The 22,376-nt window shown below is 31.9% G+C and overlaps 2 protein-coding genes and 1 pseudogene across 4 annotated transcripts; 2 read left to right on the forward strand and 1 right to left on the reverse strand.

Annotated features, from left to right (window-relative positions):
- The first annotated feature begins 1,777 nt into the window (after positions 1 to 1,777).
- HXK3 (hexokinase 3) lies at positions 1,778 to 6,842 on the forward strand. Of its 2 annotated transcripts, XM_020382602.3 has the most exons (9): positions 1,782 to 2,288; positions 2,375 to 2,525; positions 3,324 to 3,506; positions 3,761 to 3,835; positions 4,063 to 4,218; positions 4,322 to 4,417; positions 4,740 to 4,870; positions 5,068 to 5,149; positions 6,246 to 6,842. In XM_020382602.3, exons 1-9 carry the CDS (start codon positions 1,999 to 2,001, stop codon positions 6,588 to 6,590), a joined length of 1,509 nt encoding a protein of 502 aa, XP_020238191.1. In that variant the 5' UTR covers positions 1,782 to 1,998; the 3' UTR covers positions 6,591 to 6,842. The 2 variants fall into 2 exon arrangements, with proteins under 2 accessions (XP_082919840.1, XP_020238191.1); XM_083063714.1 differs by lacking the exon at positions 4,322 to 4,417 and having other exon boundaries at positions 1,778 to 2,288.
- A 925-nt stretch (positions 6,843 to 7,767) lies between these two features.
- On the forward strand, positions 7,768 to 10,283 carry LOC109815451 (SNARE-like superfamily protein). The gene is made up of 6 exons (XM_020380178.3): positions 7,768 to 7,929; positions 8,031 to 8,129; positions 8,210 to 8,260; positions 8,698 to 8,871; positions 9,857 to 9,916; positions 10,030 to 10,283. Exons 1-6 carry the CDS (start codon positions 7,927 to 7,929, stop codon positions 10,069 to 10,071), a joined length of 429 nt encoding a protein of 142 aa, XP_020235767.1. The 5' UTR covers positions 7,768 to 7,926; the 3' UTR covers positions 10,072 to 10,283.
- Positions 10,284 to 10,601: 318 nt separating this feature from the next.
- Positions 10,602 to 15,603, reverse strand: LOC109815440 (uncharacterized; annotated as a pseudogene). The gene is made up of 13 exons (XR_014429500.1): positions 15,100 to 15,603; positions 14,718 to 14,899; positions 14,386 to 14,434; positions 13,896 to 14,005; positions 13,564 to 13,780; positions 12,875 to 13,130; positions 12,722 to 12,788; positions 12,567 to 12,624; positions 12,410 to 12,470; positions 12,215 to 12,311; positions 11,769 to 12,086; positions 11,462 to 11,686; positions 10,602 to 11,219 (listed from the first exon to the last, which is right to left on the reverse strand). The product of XR_014429500.1 is annotated as an uncharacterized LOC109815440 (transcript).
- Positions 15,604 to 22,376: the final 6,773 nt, after the last annotated feature.

Genomic DNA, 22,376 nt, shown 5'->3' on the forward strand with positions numbered 1-22,376 from the left:
TAGGGTTTTTACTAGAGAAGATAGTCAACAACCTTTCTGGAAAGAGAAATTTTTAGCCGGTCTTCCAAGATCTTTAGGAGATAAGGTTAGGGATAATATTAGGTCTTTAACACCTGATAACATTATTCCCTATGACCATTTGAGTTATGGCCAATTAATTTCTTTTGTACAAAAAATAGCCTTGGAAATTTGCCAAAATGATAAGCTTCAGAGGCAACTAGCAAAAGAAAAAACCCAAAATAGGAAAGAATTAGGCACTTTTTGTGAACAGTTTGGTTTACCAGGGTGCTCTAAACAAAAAACCAAAAAATTTGTTAAGCATGACCAACCTACCCACTACAAACAACAACGACGGTTTAGGAAATCTACAAGAAGAAATCAAGCATCCACTAGGGAACCTAAAACAGAATCAAAACCCCCACCAGGGAAGAAGAAATCTATAGTCTGTTACAATTGCAAAAAACCTGGTCATATCAGTAAATACTGTAGACTCAAAAGAAGAATTAGCAATCTCAATTTAGAACCAGAACTAGAAGAACAAATTAGCAGTCTTCTAGTTGCAACTTCTGAAGAAGAATCCACGGATGACTATTCTGATGAAGATATTCATAATATTCAGCAGGATGATGAAATTTCATCATTTGATAGTAGTGATGCCCCAACCATAAATGTTTTAACAAAAGAACAAGATCTTTTGTTTGAAGCAATCAATTCTATTCCTGACCCGGAAGAGAAAAGAATTTTTTTGAATAAACTCAAACAAACTTTAGAGAAGCAACCTAGGAATTCTGTTGTAACCAATAAGTCCGACTTAAATCCTATCCTCAAGAAGTTAGAGAAAACTTCTACCAAACCGGCTACTATCCAAGATCTCCAAGCTGAGATTAAAAATCTTAAAAAGGAAATAAGGAGTATTAAGGAACAACAAGTTCTTCATCAAAATATTCTTTCCCAATTACAAGATGATTCTGACCAAGTAAAACCTCCTTCTGAACAGGATTTAGAACATAATGAAGTCGATTGGAGTGATTTCTTAGGTCTTATCAACCGATTAACCATTCAAAACTTCTTCATCAATATCAAGATTATTGTTGAAGATTTTGTCTTAGAAACCACAGCTCTTTTTGATACGGGAGCAGACTCCAATTATATCTTAGAAGGGCTCATCCCAACCAAATATTTCAAAAAAATATCTGAAAAGCTTAGCACTGCTAATGGATCTAAATTACAGATTAAATACAAGCTTTCAAAAGCCACCATAGAGAACCATGGCCAACAAATTGAAACCTCCTTCTTATTGGTCAAAGACCTTAGAAATGAAGTTATTCTTGGAACTCCTTTCATTAGGGCTTTATTTCCCTTAGAAATTACTCATTCAAAAATGCCTTTTTCTTTCCTCTTTAAACAACATGGAGAGAGCAGCAAATTTTGAAGATTAGAATATCCCAAAATGGATTTGATTTGTTAACAAAGTTTGCATTGTAATGTCCGCCCCAATCCCAACTTAGCCAAAATGTATCTATTTAACGCATTACACAAAACACAAAACATACGTACAACCTTATTAGTATTATTTTGTAATAGAATTAGAATTTTAATTTAATAATAATAATAATATTATGTATATTATTGAAGTGTGAAACTACACCTAAATTTTGTTTTTAGGTCCCGTACCTAAGGGTTAGGTCGTGGTATAAATATTATAATTTAAATTTACTTCCCTCGCTGCTAAGTTGTTTTATTAAATTACTTTTATGTAAGCAAGATTAAGTAACATTAGCATGGTGTTGAAAGAATTGATCATCCAAATCCAATAATAATGATAACAAACGGTGTTTGAACTAACTTAAAAGTAACCGTTCTGTTACTGAAAACGATCCATGATGAAGTGAAGGACAGAGATAGCAAATAAGGGAGTGTAGTCTCGTGTTCTCTCTCACTTTTCATTGTTTTTCCCACATAAAGTGTTGTGTTGGATCAGCTGAAAAGAGATCAAACATGATGTCTGTTACCGTTGCCGTTGCTGCCGCCACTTCCTCCGCCGTAGTAGGGTCCCACTCCCATCTTTCACGATCGCGGCGGTTAACGATGGCTCTCCGATCTGACGTGTCACTTACCCCAACAAGAATATTGACAAAACTCAAACACAACTGTGCCACTCCTCTGCCGCTTCTTCAGCAAGTGGCCCAAGCCATGTCTGCTGATATGCGAGCTGGCCTTGCCGCCCAGTCTGAGCCTGGCCCGGGCCTTCCCATGATACCCTCCTATGTGGAAAATCTTCCCACTGGGTATGTTCTAATGTTTATGTTCCCTTCCTAACTTGCCTTGTTCTTTTTTGCTGCAAATTTGGTGATTTCTTGTTGTGACATGAAAGGAATGAGAAAGGGTTGTTCTATGCGTTGGATCTCGGTGGAACGAACTTCCGTGTGCTGAGGGTGCAGTTGGGTGGCAAAGATGAGCGTGTGATCGCCACTGAGTTTGATCAAGTTTCCATACCACAGGACCTCATGTTTGCTACATCTCAGGTAGCTTATTACTTTATATTTGTTTTGTGTGCTTAAGGACAAAGTTGTCACATTTTTATATCAAATTAAGAAAATGTTAAATAAACCTCTGTATTTAACTATTTACTGTGGTCTTAGTCCTTAAATATATATTTATATTTGGCTTAATTTAACTTTTTGCCATTCAAATTTTATGATGATTTTGCGAAGTTACTCAATCAACTTCTAAAATTACACATTTTATCAATCAACTTTTTGTATATTTTATTTTATCACTTTATTGAAAGTTTATATCCATTAGTTGAATGCATGATATGTGATCGCAAATATGATGTATTATATCATGATATCATTTATATGTCATATTAATATTTTAAATTATTAGATATCTCACATTAACTAATGATATAAAACTCTCATTTTAAAAATTAATTTTGTAAGATTAAGTTAAATTAATAACTTATATTTCTAAAACACATCATAAGGTCAACATGTCACCCATGCCACATTAAGGGTTCACTAACAGCTTCAAATGATCAATTATCGGGTGGCAAGATGTGTGAAAATTTGAAAATTGAGCGACAAAATTCGTAAAATCATAAAATTTGGTGTCAAAAAGTGCAATTAAACCTTTATATTATTACCTTTAACTATTTTCTTTTTTTTGAATTTTTGACTATCAATTTGCATTTTCAAGAACTTATTTAATATTTTTTTTTTTTTAGACAAATATGATAAAAAATCCAAATCCAGGCACCAAAATAACAGCTTCCTGCCTTCCTCTTTCAACATCATTAATGCTTCCAATTTGAATTGCAGGAGCTTTTTGATTTCATTGCTTTGGGGCTAGCAAAATTTGCGGCCAAGGAGGATGGTAGATTTCATGTCTCGTCCGGAAGAAAGAGAGAGATTGGGTTCACGTTTTCATTTCCTGTGAAGCAGACATCTATTGATTCCGGCATACTAATCAAGTGGACTAAAGGTTTTGCAGTCTCAGGAACAGTATGTATCATTATTTAACTTAGTGTCCATTAACACAAAAACTTGAAATGAAACTCTAACAATATAGATCCATCCAAATTGTTACTATTTTCTTTTGAAAAAAGATAATTTTCAACACAAGGTAGAATGACAGATTGTATGAGTGAGAGGCAATGTATCATTAACAAGATTTTTATATTTTGGTAATGTTAAATAGTAGCAGAAATATATAAACTCAATGCTAGCATGATGAGGAACTTTAAACATTTACACAGGCTGGAAGAGATGTGGTTGCTTGTCTGAATGAAGCTATGGAAAGGCAAGAACTAGATATGCGTGTTTCTGCTCTGGTATGTTATCTTAATATCATAGCTTTATAAAAGTTCAAGAATGAATTAAAGTACACTGATCCAACCATGGATTGCCATATGATATAATTAAAAATAGTTCACTTTTATAATAATTACTTTGTATATAAAGTATTTTCTAATTGGTTATACAATGTGGCAAAATTAAAAGTTTGTAAGTTTAACCCAATACAGTGGTGGCATAATATTAGTATATGTGTACCTAATAGGTGAATGACACTGTGGGAACGTTAGCTGGAGCAGAATACTGGGACAATGATGTCATAGCTGCTGTCATTTTAGGTACCGGAACCAATGCTTGCTATGTTGAGCAGATGAGTGCCATTCCAAAGTTAAAGGGCCATAACTCTTCTTCTCAGAAAATGGTTAGTAAAGACTTACTCTCCTTCATTTCTTCATATCTTGTTCTAATGATATAGATATATTAGATAGATCATCTTAATCTAAGAAAAACACTCCTTAATTCAGATCATTAGTACGGAGTGGGGGGCTTTCTCAAATGGTCTCCCTTTAACCGAGTTTGATAGGGAAATGGATGCTGCTAGCATCAATCCTGGTGAGCAGGTAAATTTTGGTGCCTTGTTCTGACAGAAAATGTGTGAATAAATTCTCTGAAAACACTTGTAGGAGAAAAAAATAAAATTAGCTTTTCCATAAGCTAAAATTAATTTATACACAAGTTAATTTTGTAGAAGTTCTCTCAATCTCTCATATTAGTTTCTGTAAAAACTTATTCTTAACTAATGTATAAGCTAATTTTATCTTTAAGAGAAATTTTTTTTCATTTTTTCTTTGTATTTTTTTCTTCTATAAATACTTTTGGAAAAGTTTATCCAGCCAAGTAACAAGTAACTAGAGGAGTCATTGTCTTCATATTACTTGGCAGATCTTTGAAAAGACAATCTCAGGAATGTATCTAGGAGAAATTGTTAGACGAGTGCTTCTGAAAATGGCTGAAGAGGGTGGTTTGTTTGGCAAATCTGTCCCACAAAAACTATCTACACCTTTCATACTCGGGTAAATTTTAATTTTCAGTTAAAATCTACTTCTCAAACCATATGCATCGATAAACCAAGTAATTTTAATTTCGTTTTTCTAATTTTCCCAATTATTCCTTTCTTTTGAATACAAGTTATGTTTGTTAGAATATATCTTCAGCTTAACACTCTTAAGCTATATTCGTACTGAAATATGCCTTTATATAAAATTAATAGGACTCCAGATCTATGTGCCATGCAGCAGGACTGTTCCGGAGATTTACTTGCAGTTGGGTCGCTCCTCTATGATAAAGCAGGGGTAAATTTCTTGTCCTATAAACTATACTGATGTCAATGCAGTAACATTACGTGTAAGCACCTGTTCCATAGCTCAGATTACCAAGCTAGTTTCTTAGTTTCTTTCAGAGCCAAAGAAAGAAGATGGTAATTTTTCGAGAAATAAGATCTGTTTTTGGATAAACAAAAACACTTGCAAGAGAAAATAATGGGAAAATAAAATGAAATTAAATTTTTCCATAAGTGTTAATTTATGAATTATCAAATAGTAAAAATTTCTTTGATTGATAGAATGAATGGGAAGACAAATTTATAATGATAGGCTTAGTTGAGAGGAAAACTAGCTTAGAAGAATAATTGGAATAGATTTGAGTAGTGAAAATGTCTTACTAGTTGCTTGGTTACAAATGTTGGGTACATAGCGGCCTATTTATAGGCCTCAACACCGGGTACATGGCGGTCTATAGGCCTCAACACCACCATTCATGTTTTATGTAGAAGATTTTAGAGATATCTACTCTAGAATTTTTCATCTATATATAATTGTCTACATAATTCTAGAATTTGTATCATTTAGTAGTTACTAGCATATACTTATGTATTTTTTCTAGAATAATCTAGCTTATTCTAGAAGTTTATATCACATTTTAACAATAAGTTAAAACTAACTTATATATAAACTAATTTATAAACATAAAAAGAACTCGTATAAATTAGTTTATTTAGTTTATATGAAAGTTAATTTTATTTTTCCATCGTATTTTTTTCTCCAATAAGTACTTCCAGAGGCCCTTAGTATCATATAAACAAATACTATTTGGTTATTTTATATTCTAATATGAAACTCATTCTTTGAACAGTAACTTTTTAAAATTTGAGTTTAATTTCTATACACAACATATTTTATTTGAAAGCTTAAGTAGAAGGGAAAAAATGATGATCCTTGTGGATCATATTTTCAAGATGACAGAGTTATGATAATATTAGTATGCCATACTGTCAAACACGAGCCATGTGTTTTATTTTATCATATCTGGTTAAAAAATTGCACACACAAATATATTACTCTATATTAATTTTCATATTCTGTTGTGCTGCCAATGGCTCATTCTCTTCAGGTTGAATCCAATTTAAGTGAAAGAAAAACAGTTATAGAGGTTTGTGAGACAATTGTAAAGCGAGGTGGCAGCTTAGCTGGTGCAGGAATTGTGGGGATTCTGCAGAAAATGGAAGAGGACCAGAGAGGTCTCATCTTTGGGTATGGAAACAGAAGTGTTGTTGCTATTGATGGGGGCTTATACGAAAATTACCCTCAATACAGGGCTCATTTGCAAGATTCAGTCAAAGAGCTGCTAGGAACAGAAAAGTCAAACAATGTGGTGATAGAGCATACAAAAGATGGATCTGGCATAGGAGCTGCTCTATTGGCTGCTTCAAACTCCATCTTCAAGCATAATTTGTAGGGCATTTACCATTATCATGCATGGAAATAAAATTTCTTAGTTCTTGTAGCACGTTTGTAATTATTGCAACCCTTCCCCTTGAGTGAGCATTGGGGGCAAGAATAAGAAATTGAAAGAATAAAATAATGTATATTTATGAGTCAGGTGAAAACTCAAATTCTGAGGATGTACTCCTTTAGTTGTAAGATACATGTATACATTTATTATAGTTTTAGTTAATGTGTTTTAGTTAATTCAAGTAAAAATTTGTTAGTGAGTTTTGTATACTCAATGGCTCCATAGAGTATGCCCTGTGTAATCAAAATATGAAAATTCAATTATAAAAAGAAATATATTCTTTCTGCTCTATTTTTTCTGCCCGTTCTTATAAGTGTGTAAGTCCAAGTTGACTCTAATAAAGTGATATAGAGCAGCAGATAACCTAGACTTAATGCGACCATGGCTTCTTCAAATAAAGCTTTACGTGAATGATTCGATAATAAAGCTTTGTATAGCTTGAAACAGGCCTAAAGCCTAAAATAAGAAGTTGACTCTTTTCCATTGAAACATTATTTTCTACAGTGTTCAGATGAGCATGATGTGTATATGAAACTCCAAAATGGTGTGAATTTGCTGCTCATGTACATTTACTTAAATGATTTGTTAATCACGGGAAGTGATTATTGAGATCCAACATTTTAAAACTATGCTATCTCTTTATTAATTCAAATTTATACATAGAAGAAACTCCCTCTGTTCCAAAATTTTAGTTTTTTTTTCTTTCAAAAAGTGATATTTTAAAATTTCTAAATTTAATTAATATATTGTTCTCAACTATACTCTTTCTTAATAGACATTTCTCTACCAATTGTTCACTTGTTTTTACAAAAATGAGATAATAAAGCGAAGATAATGAGATATTAAATAAGATTTTTTTAAGTTTAAATTTATATTTTTAATATATTATTTAATTAATATATATTAATTTTAAAAAAAAATTGGAAAAAAATTACAAGAGGTTCATTGTTAAACATGTTAGATTTATGAAATTTTATAATTTTTAATAATTTTTAAAAAAATTATGTTTGACAATGAAATTTGAAACATTTATCTTTTTATTGAGAAACATAATTTATAAATACTTTTATAAACGTGGATAAAAATTAAGAGAAGAGCCAACTGAGAAGGGTAATTTGAACGTTGAAAGTCAAGTAAGGGCATTGTCATTAGACGCTAGCTAAAGAAAATTAGAAATAAAAACAAAGTAAAGTGGTTCGTGGTTGTTTGATCATCTCTTGCAGTTGGCATTGCAATTGCAACTGAGAACGCTAAATTCGCCTTTCCTCCACCCTCGCAAATGGTCTTCATTATATTCCCTTTCGCTTTCATTCCAATTTTTTTTTTATTTTTTTTTAATTTCATTTTAAAATATGTCTTGTTTTCCCCTTTGCGCATTCGCAGATCCGATTCATTCTGTTGCAGAACCGGCAAGGCAAGACTCGTCTTGCCAAATACTACGTTCCTCTCGAGGATTCCGAGAAACACAAGGTCGAATACGAGGTAACATCTTCTCTCGTGCGATTCCACTTCATTCACAACACAACACAAAACCTTAACCTAATTTCCCTCAATTTTCCCAGGTTCACCGCCTCGTCGTTAACAGAGACCCTAAATACACTAATTTCGTCGAGGTCACAACTCTTTCCGCGATTTTCGCTTTCTTCCTTTGCTTTCACTGAGATTTAAATGCGTTAATTTATTGATCAATTTCCACTACTGATTCATAAAACATTGTGCTGTTTTTTTTTGTTGGTCTTAGGGTCTGTTTAGATAAACCTCTCTGGTAGCACTCCTGAGAAAAAAAAAAATAGGAAGAAAAATTGAAATAAGTTTTTTTTTTTAATAGTTAAAACTAGCTTATGCATCAATTAAAAGTAAGATTTTAGAGAGGGTGTTTCTACAAATTGATCTATACATATCTAATTTTAACTCATGGAGAATTTTATTTCATTTTTACTTCGTAGAAGTGGAAGTGTTTATGCAGAAGTTTATCCAAACATGGTTGTCTAAGTTGCTATAACTTTTATTTGGGTATGTTCTTGCCGTTTGATGGTATCATGTATTGCAGTTTCGTACGCACAAGATAATATACAGGCGATATGCTGGTTTGTTTTTCTCGCTGTGTGTTGATATCACTGATAATGAGTTGGCGTATTTAGAGTGCATCCATTTGTTTGTGGAGATATTGGATCACTTCTTCAGCAATGTCTGTGAACTCGATTTGGTTTTTAACTTCCACAAGGTTTGTTATTTATCTTATCTTTTTCTGTGCAATTCTGTTCTAATTCTTATCCTGCGTTTGTTTATTATATTTTACAATAAAATGGTTGTGTGATTGTTGACGTAGATGTCTATCTGCCGTAGTTTCTAGTCTCAGTATTGCTCTTAATTTTTTATTTTTTTTTTCTGGTGCATTTATTCTTGAGCTTATATTAGAATATTGACTAACCATAGCCTGCATTAGTCAATGATTCAATGTGCTATATTGTTTACATAGCTGGAAAATTCCATCTTCGTTACCAATTATTTAGCTGCACTAATCAATATGTAACGCCGTCCACTGTATAGTGTAGACAAAAAATCCTCCGGTTGATGTATATGTCTAATCTATGACACAATGCTATCAAATAACCTTTATGGTGCCGCCATAAAGATATAACGTGGTGTTTTTGGACCTTTCCGTCATTCGTCTTCCATATTTCTGGTTGTAAGGCACTGTCTGCCATGGCTATGGTGGAAATTTCCCTCAACTTTTTTGTTTCTCCTCTTCTCTCTTGGGAAGCTCTCCCTATTTGTGGTCAAACAACACTGGAAAGCCTTCTCAGGCCACCACCCTTGTCAGTGACCTGAACCATGGTGGCATGAGCTCTAGGATCTTTTCTGGCTTACAAATCCAGCGACCCATGACAACCTTTGATTTCTTTCTTTTCTCTCTCTTTGTTCTTTATCTGTTCTTCATTTCTTCAAATGTCCCTCATCCTTTTTTCTCTCTTTTTTGTTTTCTCTCTTACTTTCTGTGAGACTGCTTTTGTGCTCCATTTTTCAAAATTTTTGGAAATTAGTTGTTTTTTAGAATTTCAGAACCATGTTCTCTGTTATGTTGTTCTTTGCTTTCTTTATTAAACCTATAAATGTTCTTCCCATATTTGATCATATTCTTCCTTAAGATTATTATTACCTTTTTTTGTTGTTTCCTTACTCATGTAGTTTGCCTATATGTTTTGAAGGTCTATCTTATACTTGATGAATTCATTCTAGCGGGTGAACTGCAAGAAACAAGCAAGAAGGTATTATGCCAATTGTGTGCTGGGTGTAACTTTATTTACTAGTTAAATTCTATGGCATAGAAAACCTCAGTTCCGTAACAAACCTTTTTATTTTTTTATTTTTTTGCTGGCAGGCTATCATTGAGAGAATGGGGGAACTGGAAAAACTTGAGTGATACATTATTTTTAGCAGTCATAGCGGCTTGGAGATTTCGATGATTTGCTCATGCATTTCACATAATTCATGTATTTCAATTGCGTACAGAATTTTGAAAATCCTTTCCCTTGAGCTATGTATTCAGTATTCTTTACTTACGCTTCTTACTCGGGTTATGTTTATATATTGAAGACATTTATAAAATCAGGGTTTTCAGTAGCCTTTCTTGTATTGGTCTTTTGTTTTGTTTCTTTTCTATTTTCAAATTTCTTTGCACTTTTGGTAATTAGGAAAAAAGTTGACGGAAATATCACTGGATAATTGTAATATATAAGCAATATTAATTTTGTTGGTACAGATGAACTACCAAGTAACAAGTGCTGTATTTATAAGTTTGTGTCCCGGCTAATGAGAAGATTTGAGCGTGATCCTTTCTTGTTTTGAGTAAATAGTACATGCATTGATAGTGTAAAGAATTTTTATTGTAACCAATCAGAAATTATGTATAGTAATTTTGTTGATTTCTATGTTAACTATCCCAAATGTTACTAACATAATTTCTGATTGATTAACAACATAAAAAAATTATTTACACTCTCAGCTCATAGAAATTAAACTCTACAAGTTGCAGGTCCTGCTACAATGTATTAAACATCTGTGTTTTCTCGCAATTTCACTAGATCAATTTCCTAGTCCTATAGCAGCGTGTAAACTCTTTGCTACTTTTATCTTAACAGCCGTAGCAATAAAACCTGGAAATGTAGAAATATACAACAATGAATCACATTCGAATTTCTCATCACTTCACTATCGCACTCGCGGCCGTGTTGTACCACCTTGATGACCCTGTCTCTAATTTCTTCACATGCAGAAGGGGGATGAAGGTCTAGTCCATTTGTCCTGAAATGTGGCAAGGAGCTGCTTCTGTTGCCCAGAGATTGAAGCAATCTTTGATCCAAACACTTCTTGTGATGCAGAAGAGTCATGCCTTCCACTTTGCCAATTAGGATACTGGGTCCTCATAATATTGAAATTTAGCGTAGACCTACCTAGTTCTGCTTGTTGTACCCCCCAAAAGCTTTGGTGCTCTTGTTTATGAGAGACCGTTGAACTATAATGAGTGCCACATAACGGGTTTCCAAAATAATGAGGTTGCTGCAACCGAACCTGCAGTCAATTAAAGCATTATGTAACAATATCAGCATTGCAATATGGGTGGCATATTTATGAGGATATTAAATTGCTCGTCTTTGTTTTATGGTTGTTAAAGAAATTTATTCAATTTATTATTAGCAAGAAACTTTAGCCACCTCATTTCACTAAGCTATTCTTACCAAAGTTGAACCTTAGATTTCGGAACCCATTTTATTTGATTCATAGTACTTAATGAGCAAAGCGAGATTTAATACCTGTGGTCCTGCTACAGAAAGCTGATCAATGAAAGAAGTGGAGGCATGCTGACTCTGAGCCGCAGGAATTGGCATGACACCATGCTGCTGTGCTAGTGACTGTAAATAAGGAACTTGCAATTTTGACAATGGTTCCAACTTACTTCCAATTTTATTATAATTACTATTATTATTGTCGACCTTTAACCCATTACTTCCTGCTGACAAGGACAAGAAGTTGAAATTCTGCAAAATAAGGATAGTCATTAGTGCATGAGAAAGAATAAGGGTTGGCTTATTTACCAATATTAACCTTAAGCTAGCTTACTTGCTTTTGAGGGCCATACATCATAGGTGTTGGAGCAGCCTGTGATATGTCTCGATAATGGCATTGCTGCTGAAGAATGATATTATTACTTTCATGGGGATGTCTCACAGTAGAAGTAACTCCATTTTTCATTCCGTTTAAGCTGTGTACTTCCAAAGGAACTCCACGCTTTGATCCTTCCTGTGCTTTCATTTGATGACATTCAAAAAGATCAGTTTCTTTGATAACATGTCTTTTTGACACCTCTAAACTCTTGATGATATGACTGATGTGCACATGAGCTGCACACCTCTTCCATGATCTTTTAAGAATAGAAGCCTGCACTGTTAGTAGTTAGTGGAGTGCACATCAAATAAGATAAAAAATAAAAAATAAAAAATTAACATAGTCGTTGTAAGTCACTCAAAACGGCAGTAATAATAAACTTGTTAGTCCTTAGTCCTTACCTTTCCACTAGAAGAACAAGTCGAAGTTTCCATCAAATCTAGTTTGGAGGCACGGATTGCAGCTTCTAGCCAATCAGGAGCTTTGTTGGTAGAAGACCTTGGAAAGAAAAAATTCATCAGATTTGGACAAATAGAACAAGAAGGATTGAAATCGAGCTACTAACAAGGTGAAAATGTGGAATGAAAGAAATTTACTGCAGATAAGTCTGACCAGCTGGTGCCACTGGAGACAAGCCTGGCCATAATGCAAGGCCCTCTGGTAAAAAACCCAAAAGAAGTCCAAGAATCAGTCAAATTGATGTAAAAACCTTTAGCCTGAAAAATCAACACTATCAAAAAGGGCATTTTATACCATTTCCCTTTTGTTCCTTGATCATATGCTGTTGTTTCTTACAATCAACATCTCTGGCCTGAAATGGAAACCAATAGCATCAATAAGACAAACACTAGCTCACAAATAACAAGCTTTGCTGGAACCCTACAAACTGTAAAAGTTGAAAAACTTACTGCCTCAAACTCCACATATGGTTTCCTCTCAATTTGAGAAATACGTGACTGTCGGGGCATATTTAACCTGCTATGTGATGGGAGAACATGTAAACATATACAAAGGGCTTGAAAAGTACAGATATTTCAGAATGCAACCAAAGAATGACCCACCCCATTGCTAGACATAACTCAGAGTCTTGCAGTGCAACTTTGCTGCTATTTTCACGCTTAACCACCACAGGCACGGCCTGAAGATTTATTGTTAGACAAGTGCTATTAGATGGCATCAAAACCCTTGCACTCTCAGGCAAATCAGGTTGTTCTTGACCAACAGCTTCATTCAAACTGATCTTTGAAGCTTCTCCAGGTGAATTTTCATGACAACAAGGACTTGCACCCGGAGCAGTTGCTGAGGCTAGAATAGAATCTATGCAAAAAAAATAAATAATAATAATGTTAATAACTAAGACAACTTTTTCGCTTATAATAATTTTACCAGGTTTATATATGGTTATTTCTAGTGGAAGATACTTATGGTCTTATACTAAAATAATAACTAAAGGTTTGTTTGAGTAAACTTTTCTAGAAACATTTCTAGGAGAGAAAAATAGGGGGAAAAAAAAAAAACTTCTTCATAAGTTAATTTGTAGAAATTCTTTCCTATTAACTTCTCCAAACTCTTTTCTATTAACTTCTCCAAAATTTTATTTTTAACTCATGTACAAGCTAGCTTTAAACTATAAAAAGATGTATTTCAATTTTTTTTCTTATTATATTCTCTTCTAAAAGTGTTTCTAGAGAAGATTATCCAAATATGCCCTAAGCAATTATCTCATATAAGGTTGAGAATGAACAATAACCTTCAAGTGAAGCACTAGGATTATCCTCCAAGTTCTGCAAAACTGATGATTTATCTGGCAAAGATTCCCCATCTGTTTGCTTACTATTATGATTGGAGCCATTGTCAGGGAACATTCCAGCCAAGGCATAGAGAGTCTCCGCAACCTCTTCCTCATCTTTTGTGATGGGCCCAGAAACTCCTCCTCTTGGGGACCAGTCACGCCTCATTCCTTGTTTCTACAAAAGCATAAAATTCCAAGCAAAAGGTGAAGAAACAGAAAATGCTAAGACAACCAAGCAAAAGGGTCGAGTTTTGAACACTGCCCACAGATGTCTTACTAACAACACTCACTTTGGACTTCTTTACACTATCCTTTCTGAGAGATTCTATTCCATCCATCTTATGCTCCACCTTTTCTGCATCAAGTAACGTGGATTCGCGACCGCGTTTCTTCGTAGTTGCTGTAATTTTGAAAAAGAAAACAAAATCATTATATTTTTAGCAAACAATATTTTTTCCTCTTCCTACACAAGATTATTGGATGCAGTCATGCAGAAGAAGAAAATAAACGGTCAATTAAAAGCTTATATAGTATATTAACATTTCAGTAGAAGAAAAATATATTGCAATAATTCACAAAGAAGAAAAACAAAAAGACCAACCGAATCCGTAGTCCAACATTTACAACAACAAAAAAAGAAAAAGAAAAAGCTTCTCATGATTCCCTGAGATTGCTTCAACTCTAATCCAAAAATCAATAACAAAAGATAAATAAAAAGGAAAGTGCATATTATATTATACATAACAAACGCTTTTGGTTCGGAATTTCAGAAACACGCACCTGAACGCAGCTTCCGTGGAACAGAGGCGCCGTTGCAGTCATTCAAAAACTGCCAAATCATTCAAAGGAGAGAAATATTAAGAGGAAGAAAAGAACCGAACACAACAAACTCATAACTGTTAGAAAATCTCCATAAATTAAAAATAACCAAATAAACACAATATTCAACTCCTTAAGTGCTTTAAATAACAGTTCTCCTACCAGAATTATAATTTCAACTCTATAATTTGTTACATAGAAGATAAAACTTCAATTCTGAAGTGAAGAGAAAACAAAGCTTTGGTTTATCAATAAATAAAATATTAAGGACATAATAAGAAACAAGAACATACATTCTTGTGAACCTTAAATCTCTTGGTGGTGGCAATGGCGGTTGAAGAAGGTTCACGTGTTTGTTGTTCGGAGACATGGCAACTCATTTGGAAGGTCGACGATGCTATTCCGACAGCACTCAAGCTTCTCACCTTTTCCTTCTTCGATTTCTCCGAGAGTCGAAGGTCACCACGGCCGAAAACTATGGCACACAAAGCGAAAGAGAAGCGAAGAAGCGTTATCTTCAAACTCTTCGTTATCGAAGAAAAAGCTTAAAAGAAAGAAGAAATAAAAAAGACACGAATAACGACAAGCATAAAATAGGTTTTGTCCGTTTGCGCAGGAAGAAAAAAAAAAAAAAAACACAAGAAGTTGGTGTTGTGTTGTGTAATTTATACTTACCACCCAAGAGTTTGTGTTTGTGATTGTGTCGCCGAGATTGTTTTTTAATGTGTCGTCGCTTGTTGGCGTTTGAGAACACACTGCTTCCACGCCTCACGTTTCTCACCTTGTCCATTTCTCTCCTGTGCTACCAAATAAATGAAATAAAATAGCAATAGTAACGAGTAATAAGCAAAGGAGAAGGTTCGGCTGTTGAACTTGAACGTGTTTGTTAGGTTTGTTTCCGAGTTGAAGAAATGGAAGGGGAAAAAAAAGTAGAGAGACAAAAAGGTAGTGAGATTTGAGAATGAGGTTGTACGGTTACACACATCCAGTGTGGTTGTGTGGGAAAGTAATTGGTGCTTTGTGTTCAGAGAATCAGGTTCTGATTTTGAAGCAAAGGTGGAGCAAATAGACCCAAAAGTGAGGGAGTGGTGAAGATCTAAGGGGCAATAAAGGTGGAAATGAGAATTGTGGTAGGAGTATTTAATGCGAGTCACAAATATTTGGGGCATTCAATTTCATGCACTGACTATGGTTTTATGAGCATGGAAATTGTGAGGCAGGGCCATAAAGATAACATTAATGATTTATTTAAAGGAGAAGAAAAAGAAATGGAGAAAAGAGAAGCACAATGCTTGTTTGTTTTCAAGTTTTAGCCAAAAGTAAGGTAGCGTTGGGTTAAGTTGATTAAATACATATATGGCCATTCTCCCTCTTTATTTGCTAGGTAGTAAGTGGTACTTAAGTTCCCTCTACATTGTTTTATTAGGAGTTGAAATCGCGTATTGGAGATAATAATTTAGTCCAAGAAATGTTACTTACAACAACTTCTATAAAATTATTTTTATATTTATCTTTTTATTATTAAAAATTGTAATAAATAATGCAATAGAAAGAGGACATATGTTTTTTTGTAGACTCGTGACTGATCAACAATTAATTATCATGTTAGTACGTATTATTTCTCCAAGTTAACATAAAAGACCATAATTACTAAGTTCTTCCTCATTTCTAATAAATGAGTTTTACAATTCATTAAACACAGAAAAATCATTCATATTCAATTGATGTATCCTTGCTTCATCCTTTAATTTTAACTCTTATACTTACTATCTTTGTTAGTCTTATGATCGACCACAGTTAATTATCATGTATTTTCTCTCCCAGTTAACATAGATGTTGGAGAAAAATATACACATTAGAAGGGAGTTGAATAATGTATATAAAAAATAAACATTTTTAAAGTGCAGTGAAATAGTAAAAGTTGTGATGGACGAAGTACTGAAAATTAACAGATGAAGTGACATAAGTGTTTTATATTGGTTCATCTCAAACATAGAGATTACGTTCAGTTTTTAATCTAACTATATTGAGTTCTACTATCTTGTAAAAGATATAAGTATTCTTTCACAAGACACTTGTAACTCAACACCAAGTATTCTTTCAACAAGGCTCTCCAAACTCAATCTCAAGTATTCTTTCAATAAGTCTCTCCAAGCTCAATCTCAAGTATTCTTTCAATAAGCCTCTCCAGGCTCAACACTAAGTATTCTTTTAACAAACTCTAGGCTCAATCTCAAGTATTCTTTCAACAAGCCTTTCTAGACTCAATCCCAAGTATTCTTTCAACAAGTCTCTCCAAACTCAACACTAAGTATTCTTTTGCACAAGTCTCTCTAGGCTCAACACTAAGTATTCTTTTGCACAAGTCTCTCTAGGCTCAACACTAAGTAGTCTTTTTGACTTACCTTTCTAAGCAACTACCCTTATAAATAAATTTGACAAGAGTTATAATGATAGTTTTGTCTCTTCTAGACGTGATGCTATTAAACTTAAGCACAAACAATCTACAAAGAACTATATACAAGAATTTCAATGAAAAGTTTCTTTGTAATGCTTCAGTTGTGTAAGTTTAGTATGCTACGTAGTGATGATGATTTTTTTTCAACACTTTTCTCTTTTATTTGTAATGCCTATGACACTTTGTTATTTAAAGGCTTGACCCTTATATAGTAGATTTAGAGAAGATGACCATTATTGCAACATTAGATTTAAACGTTCAAATTTTTCCACAAGTTGCTTCGTCTGTCTTTCTTGCTGATCCTAGAGATTATCGTTGATGCATTTAATGCGAACATTAAATGCTTATTAGTGAAACGTGTATCTCTTATCTGATCTAGACAACTACTTATCATCATTTCCTTATGAAATAAGGTAGTAGAGGTAATGTCAGAGCATAGAAGTTGAGGTTGATACAGAGCAGTCTTTGTAGTGCCTTTTTCATGAAATCCAGGATTTTTCTTTTTCTTTTCTAATGTAATGATTTGACATTTCATTTTGAAAATTTTTGTTATCTTTGAGGAAGTTTTTTCATTTGATCTATTAAGGAATAAAGAGTTAATGCTTCTCAAAGACTATTCTGTTATTTTAATGAGAAATAAATGTGGCATTAATTAATTCAGATGATGCACTTCATCTGATGTACTTTGTCTTACAAACGAAATATGACATTTGCTTCGTTTGAAATAGTCTCTTGAGAAAATTTGTTTGTTATCATAAAAAACTCATAGCTACTCGAGAGATTCAAGATTGTCTTTTGATTTTACAGACTTCTATTTTGATCTTACAATAAAGGACTCATTAATACTCATGTTTGATTAACATATCCTTGTTTGAGATTTTTCATAATGACCACTCATTCTTCTAAATCCTAAATTCAATAATATATCCATAACAAATGAAGAAATTAAGGATGTTTGAGACAAGAATAGAAAAATCCAATTGAAACCTAGAAAATCCAACAATAATCTTCCATTTTAACCGAAACACTTATGGCTAAAATATTTAAACATGATAAAGTGTATGTTGCTAATAGAAAAGTACAAAAACCTTACATTATGGAGGTGTTTGTTTCATGAAATGACATTATATTCCCAAGAATATGATATCTATGAATGATATAACCAAGAATATTATTTTCGAAAATAGTTAAAAATAAGTTTTGTTTGGTTTAAACATTCCTAGGATATTTTAAAATTTAAAATAATTAAATTAAGAAAAAATAAAGTTAGAATAGAAGTTATAATTGAGTTATATAATAACTTCTTATATTCCCATGGAAATATAATTTTCTCACCCCTCACCACAAGAATAAAAAAATGACTTAAAATATGAAATAACTTTTTTTTAAAAAAATAAATACTACCCATGAATAATTTTAAAATTTGTAACAAACATGAAAATTCTATATTTCAAAACACATTCCCATAATGGTGTTTTAATATGTGAAACAAACATGCTCTTTATGGTTCATATTAAAAAATAAAGAGAGAGAAGAATCAATTAGAGATAATATATGTCAACTTGACAATTAAGTACATACCGATAATTGTTTAAAAAATTAATAACGTGTAACCAAATATAACATAAAAATTAACTTGAATAACAAAATTAAAATTTAGGAATCTAAATACTACAAAATTTTTTTTTTTTAAAATCTATCAACCATTTATGTTGACTTTCAGAAATTAAATTAGATGTTTATTCTAATTATAATAAATAATATAATAAAAAGAGGGTGGATTTTAGCGTGTTGTAGAAGGTAAACATAGCTTATGCACAACAATTTCAACCCTCAGATATATTAATTAATTCTTTAAATGTATACTTTAAAGAAAATTTCTTCTTTTTATCTTTTTCTTAATTTACCCTTGCCCCCTTTCCTTCCAACAACCCCTCTCATTCCATTGCAAGTCACTGTGTTAGAATAAAAAATATATTAAAAAATAACGTTAGAAAGCGCGCCCCTCTTGATATATTTCTTTTAACCCATACAAAACTAATTATGAGACACTAATTATATATATACAGGAGGATTCAAACGAGGTGGGTGTAACTTTTAATAAGTGTTACATCGTTCAATAATTTTATGTTAATTGTGAATTTTGTAAATTCAACCGTTAGATTGAAAATTCATATCTCTTAGATTATATATACAAAATTTTATATTAATTTAAGTGATTTGATACTTCATTTTTATAAAACAAAATTGACGTAATATATTTATTTCAAAATACATTAAAATATGAACACTTTGATTACCTTCAAGTTGTTATTCAATTTTAACAAAATTTGATATACACATATAAAGTGATGTGAACTTTCAATCTAATAGTTAGATTTACAAAATTCACAATTAATATAAAATTATTGAGCAGTGTAATACTTAATAAATTACACTGGTATAATTATAACTCCCTTCATATATATATATATATATATATATATATATATATATATATCCTAAATTTTGAAAATGTTAACCTGTACAAAAAAATATATATATATAAAAAAGACGATATATCCAAATTAGACATAATTCTTAAGTGAAATATAATTTTTATTATTAATAGTAGTAGTAGAATTATCTCATAATTTTTTAAGTGAAAGAAAAATTTATTCGAGACTATCATTTATTATATATCAAATCATATATAACAAGTATTAAAATAATATTTAGTTAACGTAAATTATGTCTTTCGCGTATATTAATTTTTAATTATTAATTTTAAAATTATACATAAATCATGTTCATGGATTATAAAATCACACACAATGATAGTCAGATAGATATTTTGGTCGATAACTATGCCTATAAAAATAGGACAAATAGTTTCAATTGTTGTGTGTAGAATATAATTGTAGAAAATAAGACACTACACTTTGTCGTAGGGTCAAGTGCCCTACATCCAATAAGAGCATCTACAATGGGAGTTGCTTATAAGCAACTCCCAACCACTTTAAATGGGTCCTATTGTGCCACGTTACTCATAAAGCAACTCATACTATACTTTTACAATTTTTGCTCCAATGGAAATTGCTTATAAGTACTCCTACTTTTTTACAACTCATACTACACTTTTTGACACCTCACACTACACTTTATGATAAATTTTTATAAAATTAATTATTATAGATAATATATAAATATAAATAATTAACAAAATAAATTACATAATTAAAAAATTACAATAATAAAAAAATACCAAAAATTACAATAATAAAAAAATATTATAAATTACAATAATATTATCATTTCTTATTATTTTGATATTTATTTTGCTATTTTTTTTAACTTATTACCTATTTAAATATATCATTTCCATATCTATTTTTTTTTAATATTTTCAAAATTTTACCAATAATTAAAAATAATTTTACATCACATTATAAATTATTTATCAAAATATAATTTATATATTAAAAGTTATTTTATTATATAATAAAATATATAATAAAAATATTTATTTACTATGATTTAATTTATATATTAAAAGTTATTTTATTATATAATAAAATATATAATAAAAATATTCATTTTCTGTTTATCACCTTCGTCTCTTTTTCTTCTCTCTCAAATTTTTCATTTTCACCCTTCACTCCCTCTATCTCAAAGTTCCACCTAGGATGAGGAGTCTGGTGAGGCTGAGCGGCGCGCACCAGATGGGGCTGGTCAGGGGGAGACTTGCACGCGACTGACAGGGACTGGTGGGGCGGAGCCGCGCGCCTCAGAGGAGGCTGGTCGGGGGGAGTGCGTGCGCGGCTGAAGGGTCTGGTCGGGGGTTGCGCGCGCGGCTGGGGGGGTTCAGCGGGGGGTTTCCGCGCGCGCTGCTGAGGGGTCTGGTCGGGGGTTCCGCGTGGTCGGGGGTCCGGTTGGTCAGGGGTTGCGCGCGCGGAGGAGGTTTCATACATGCATGCGGTCGGAGGGGGTCCACCAAGAGCAATAGCAGGTGCCACGTATGTTTAAGAACCGTTGCTTCTGCAAGCAACAAAGAAAAAAATTTAAGAACCCTTGCTGCCACGTATGCCTGCTCCAACGGGAAGTTCTTGTAAGCACCGTTGCTTACAAGTAAGACACGCACTAAGTCTAAGGTCAAATATCCTGCCAGGGGTTGAAATGCACTTACATGAGAAGGTACATCTTTCTTACAATTATTATTAGTATATGAATACTGCTACAGTCTCCGAAAATCGAAAAGTCGAATCATCCTCCAAATAATATTTTATTAATATTTTTTAATAAATTTATTATAAAATAATTATTTAATTTAATATTTTATAATTTAAATTAATATTTTAATTTTTAAAATGCTTTTCGGAAGTTACTTTCGGAGAATGTATCATTTTTGATAGTATATATATATTGAGCAATAATGATAAAAAAGTGAACGGTAACATTTACACAACCCATTATCATTAATATAATGGATAAAATATTTAATGAGATTATGTCTTCATTACTTATAAATAAGAAATAACTCAAGCATAAGTATACTAGCATACTTTTACACAATCTTAATAGTATTCAACATTGTATTGTGATTACATGCACGTATCGTTTAATAAATGATAGAGAAGTAGAAGTTCACATATTTCAATAAAAGATTGATAGGTGTCCAACTTCCAACAAACACAATAACCATTGCAAAGTTAATAATCTATAAGTAGGGGGGTCAACATGAGACAAGTTGGACTAGATTTACCATTATCGTTATATAACTCAAAATTGTGACTTTTACTTAAACACAAACTTGGTTCGATTAAAATTTGAAAATATGAGATGACTGATGAGACTTATTCAACTCGATAATTTAATATAATATATCAATATTAACATTATAGATAGTTAATTATAGAATAAATAAAACATAAAAATTTAATTAAGATATATTTTATAATATATATTTAAAAATAAATAATATTATTATAAATATTCTATACAAAAATATTATCTATTAAACACAATACTTTTATTATTAATATACAACGCAAAAAAAAAGTTTTGTATAATAATTTAGGACCTAATAATATGAGTAACATAATATTCTTAACAAAATAATAGTTCAACATTTCAACTCCATATTAACACATAATTACAAACTGTATTAATAAAATGTTGTAATAAATTAATATAAAATAAGACTATCCACAAATGATCAAAGTATACATATTTTCATAAAATATAAACATAAGTTTTTGAAGTGAAAACATTTTAAACGAGAGTTGATTTCTTCAAAGAGTCATAAAATTTATTTGAATATGTTTAAAATAAATTTTTAGAGTTTCTTTACTATAAATAAATAATTTTTTAATAAAAAATTATTAAAACACTTTTAAATTTGTATCTAAATAAGCGATTATAATAAAACACTAACACTACATAATCAATGAAAATACAAAAATTATATTTGTTTTCAAATTCACTAATTCATTTGTTGAATCAATAATTTATATGT

The sequence above is a fragment of the Cajanus cajan genome, chromosome 9 (assembly GCF_000230855.2).
Source record: "Cajanus cajan strain Asha chromosome 9, NIPB_CcT2T_4, whole genome shotgun sequence".
In the NCBI taxonomy this organism is placed as follows: domain Eukaryota; kingdom Viridiplantae; phylum Streptophyta; class Magnoliopsida; order Fabales; family Fabaceae; genus Cajanus; species Cajanus cajan.

Bases quoted from the DNA above. Each gene is read 5' to 3' on its own strand.
- LOC109815451 (XM_020380178.3), top strand. The intron at 8,872-9,856 runs GTTTGTTATTTA...TATGTTTTGAAG, and splicing joins TGGTTTTTAACTTCCACAAG to GTCTATCTTATACTTGATGA. The intron at 9,917-10,029 runs GTATTATGCCAA...TTTTGCTGGCAG, and splicing joins TGCAAGAAACAAGCAAGAAG to GCTATCATTGAGAGAATGGG.
- HXK3 (XM_020382602.3), top strand. From the start codon at position 1,999: ATGATGTCTGTTACCGTTGCCGTTGCTGCCGCCACTTCCTCCGCCGTA. The intron at 3,836-4,062 runs GTATGTTATCTT...TGTACCTAATAG, and splicing joins ATATGCGTGTTTCTGCTCTG to GTGAATGACACTGTGGGAAC. The intron at 4,418-4,739 runs GTAAATTTTGGT...ATTACTTGGCAG, and splicing joins GCATCAATCCTGGTGAGCAG to ATCTTTGAAAAGACAATCTC.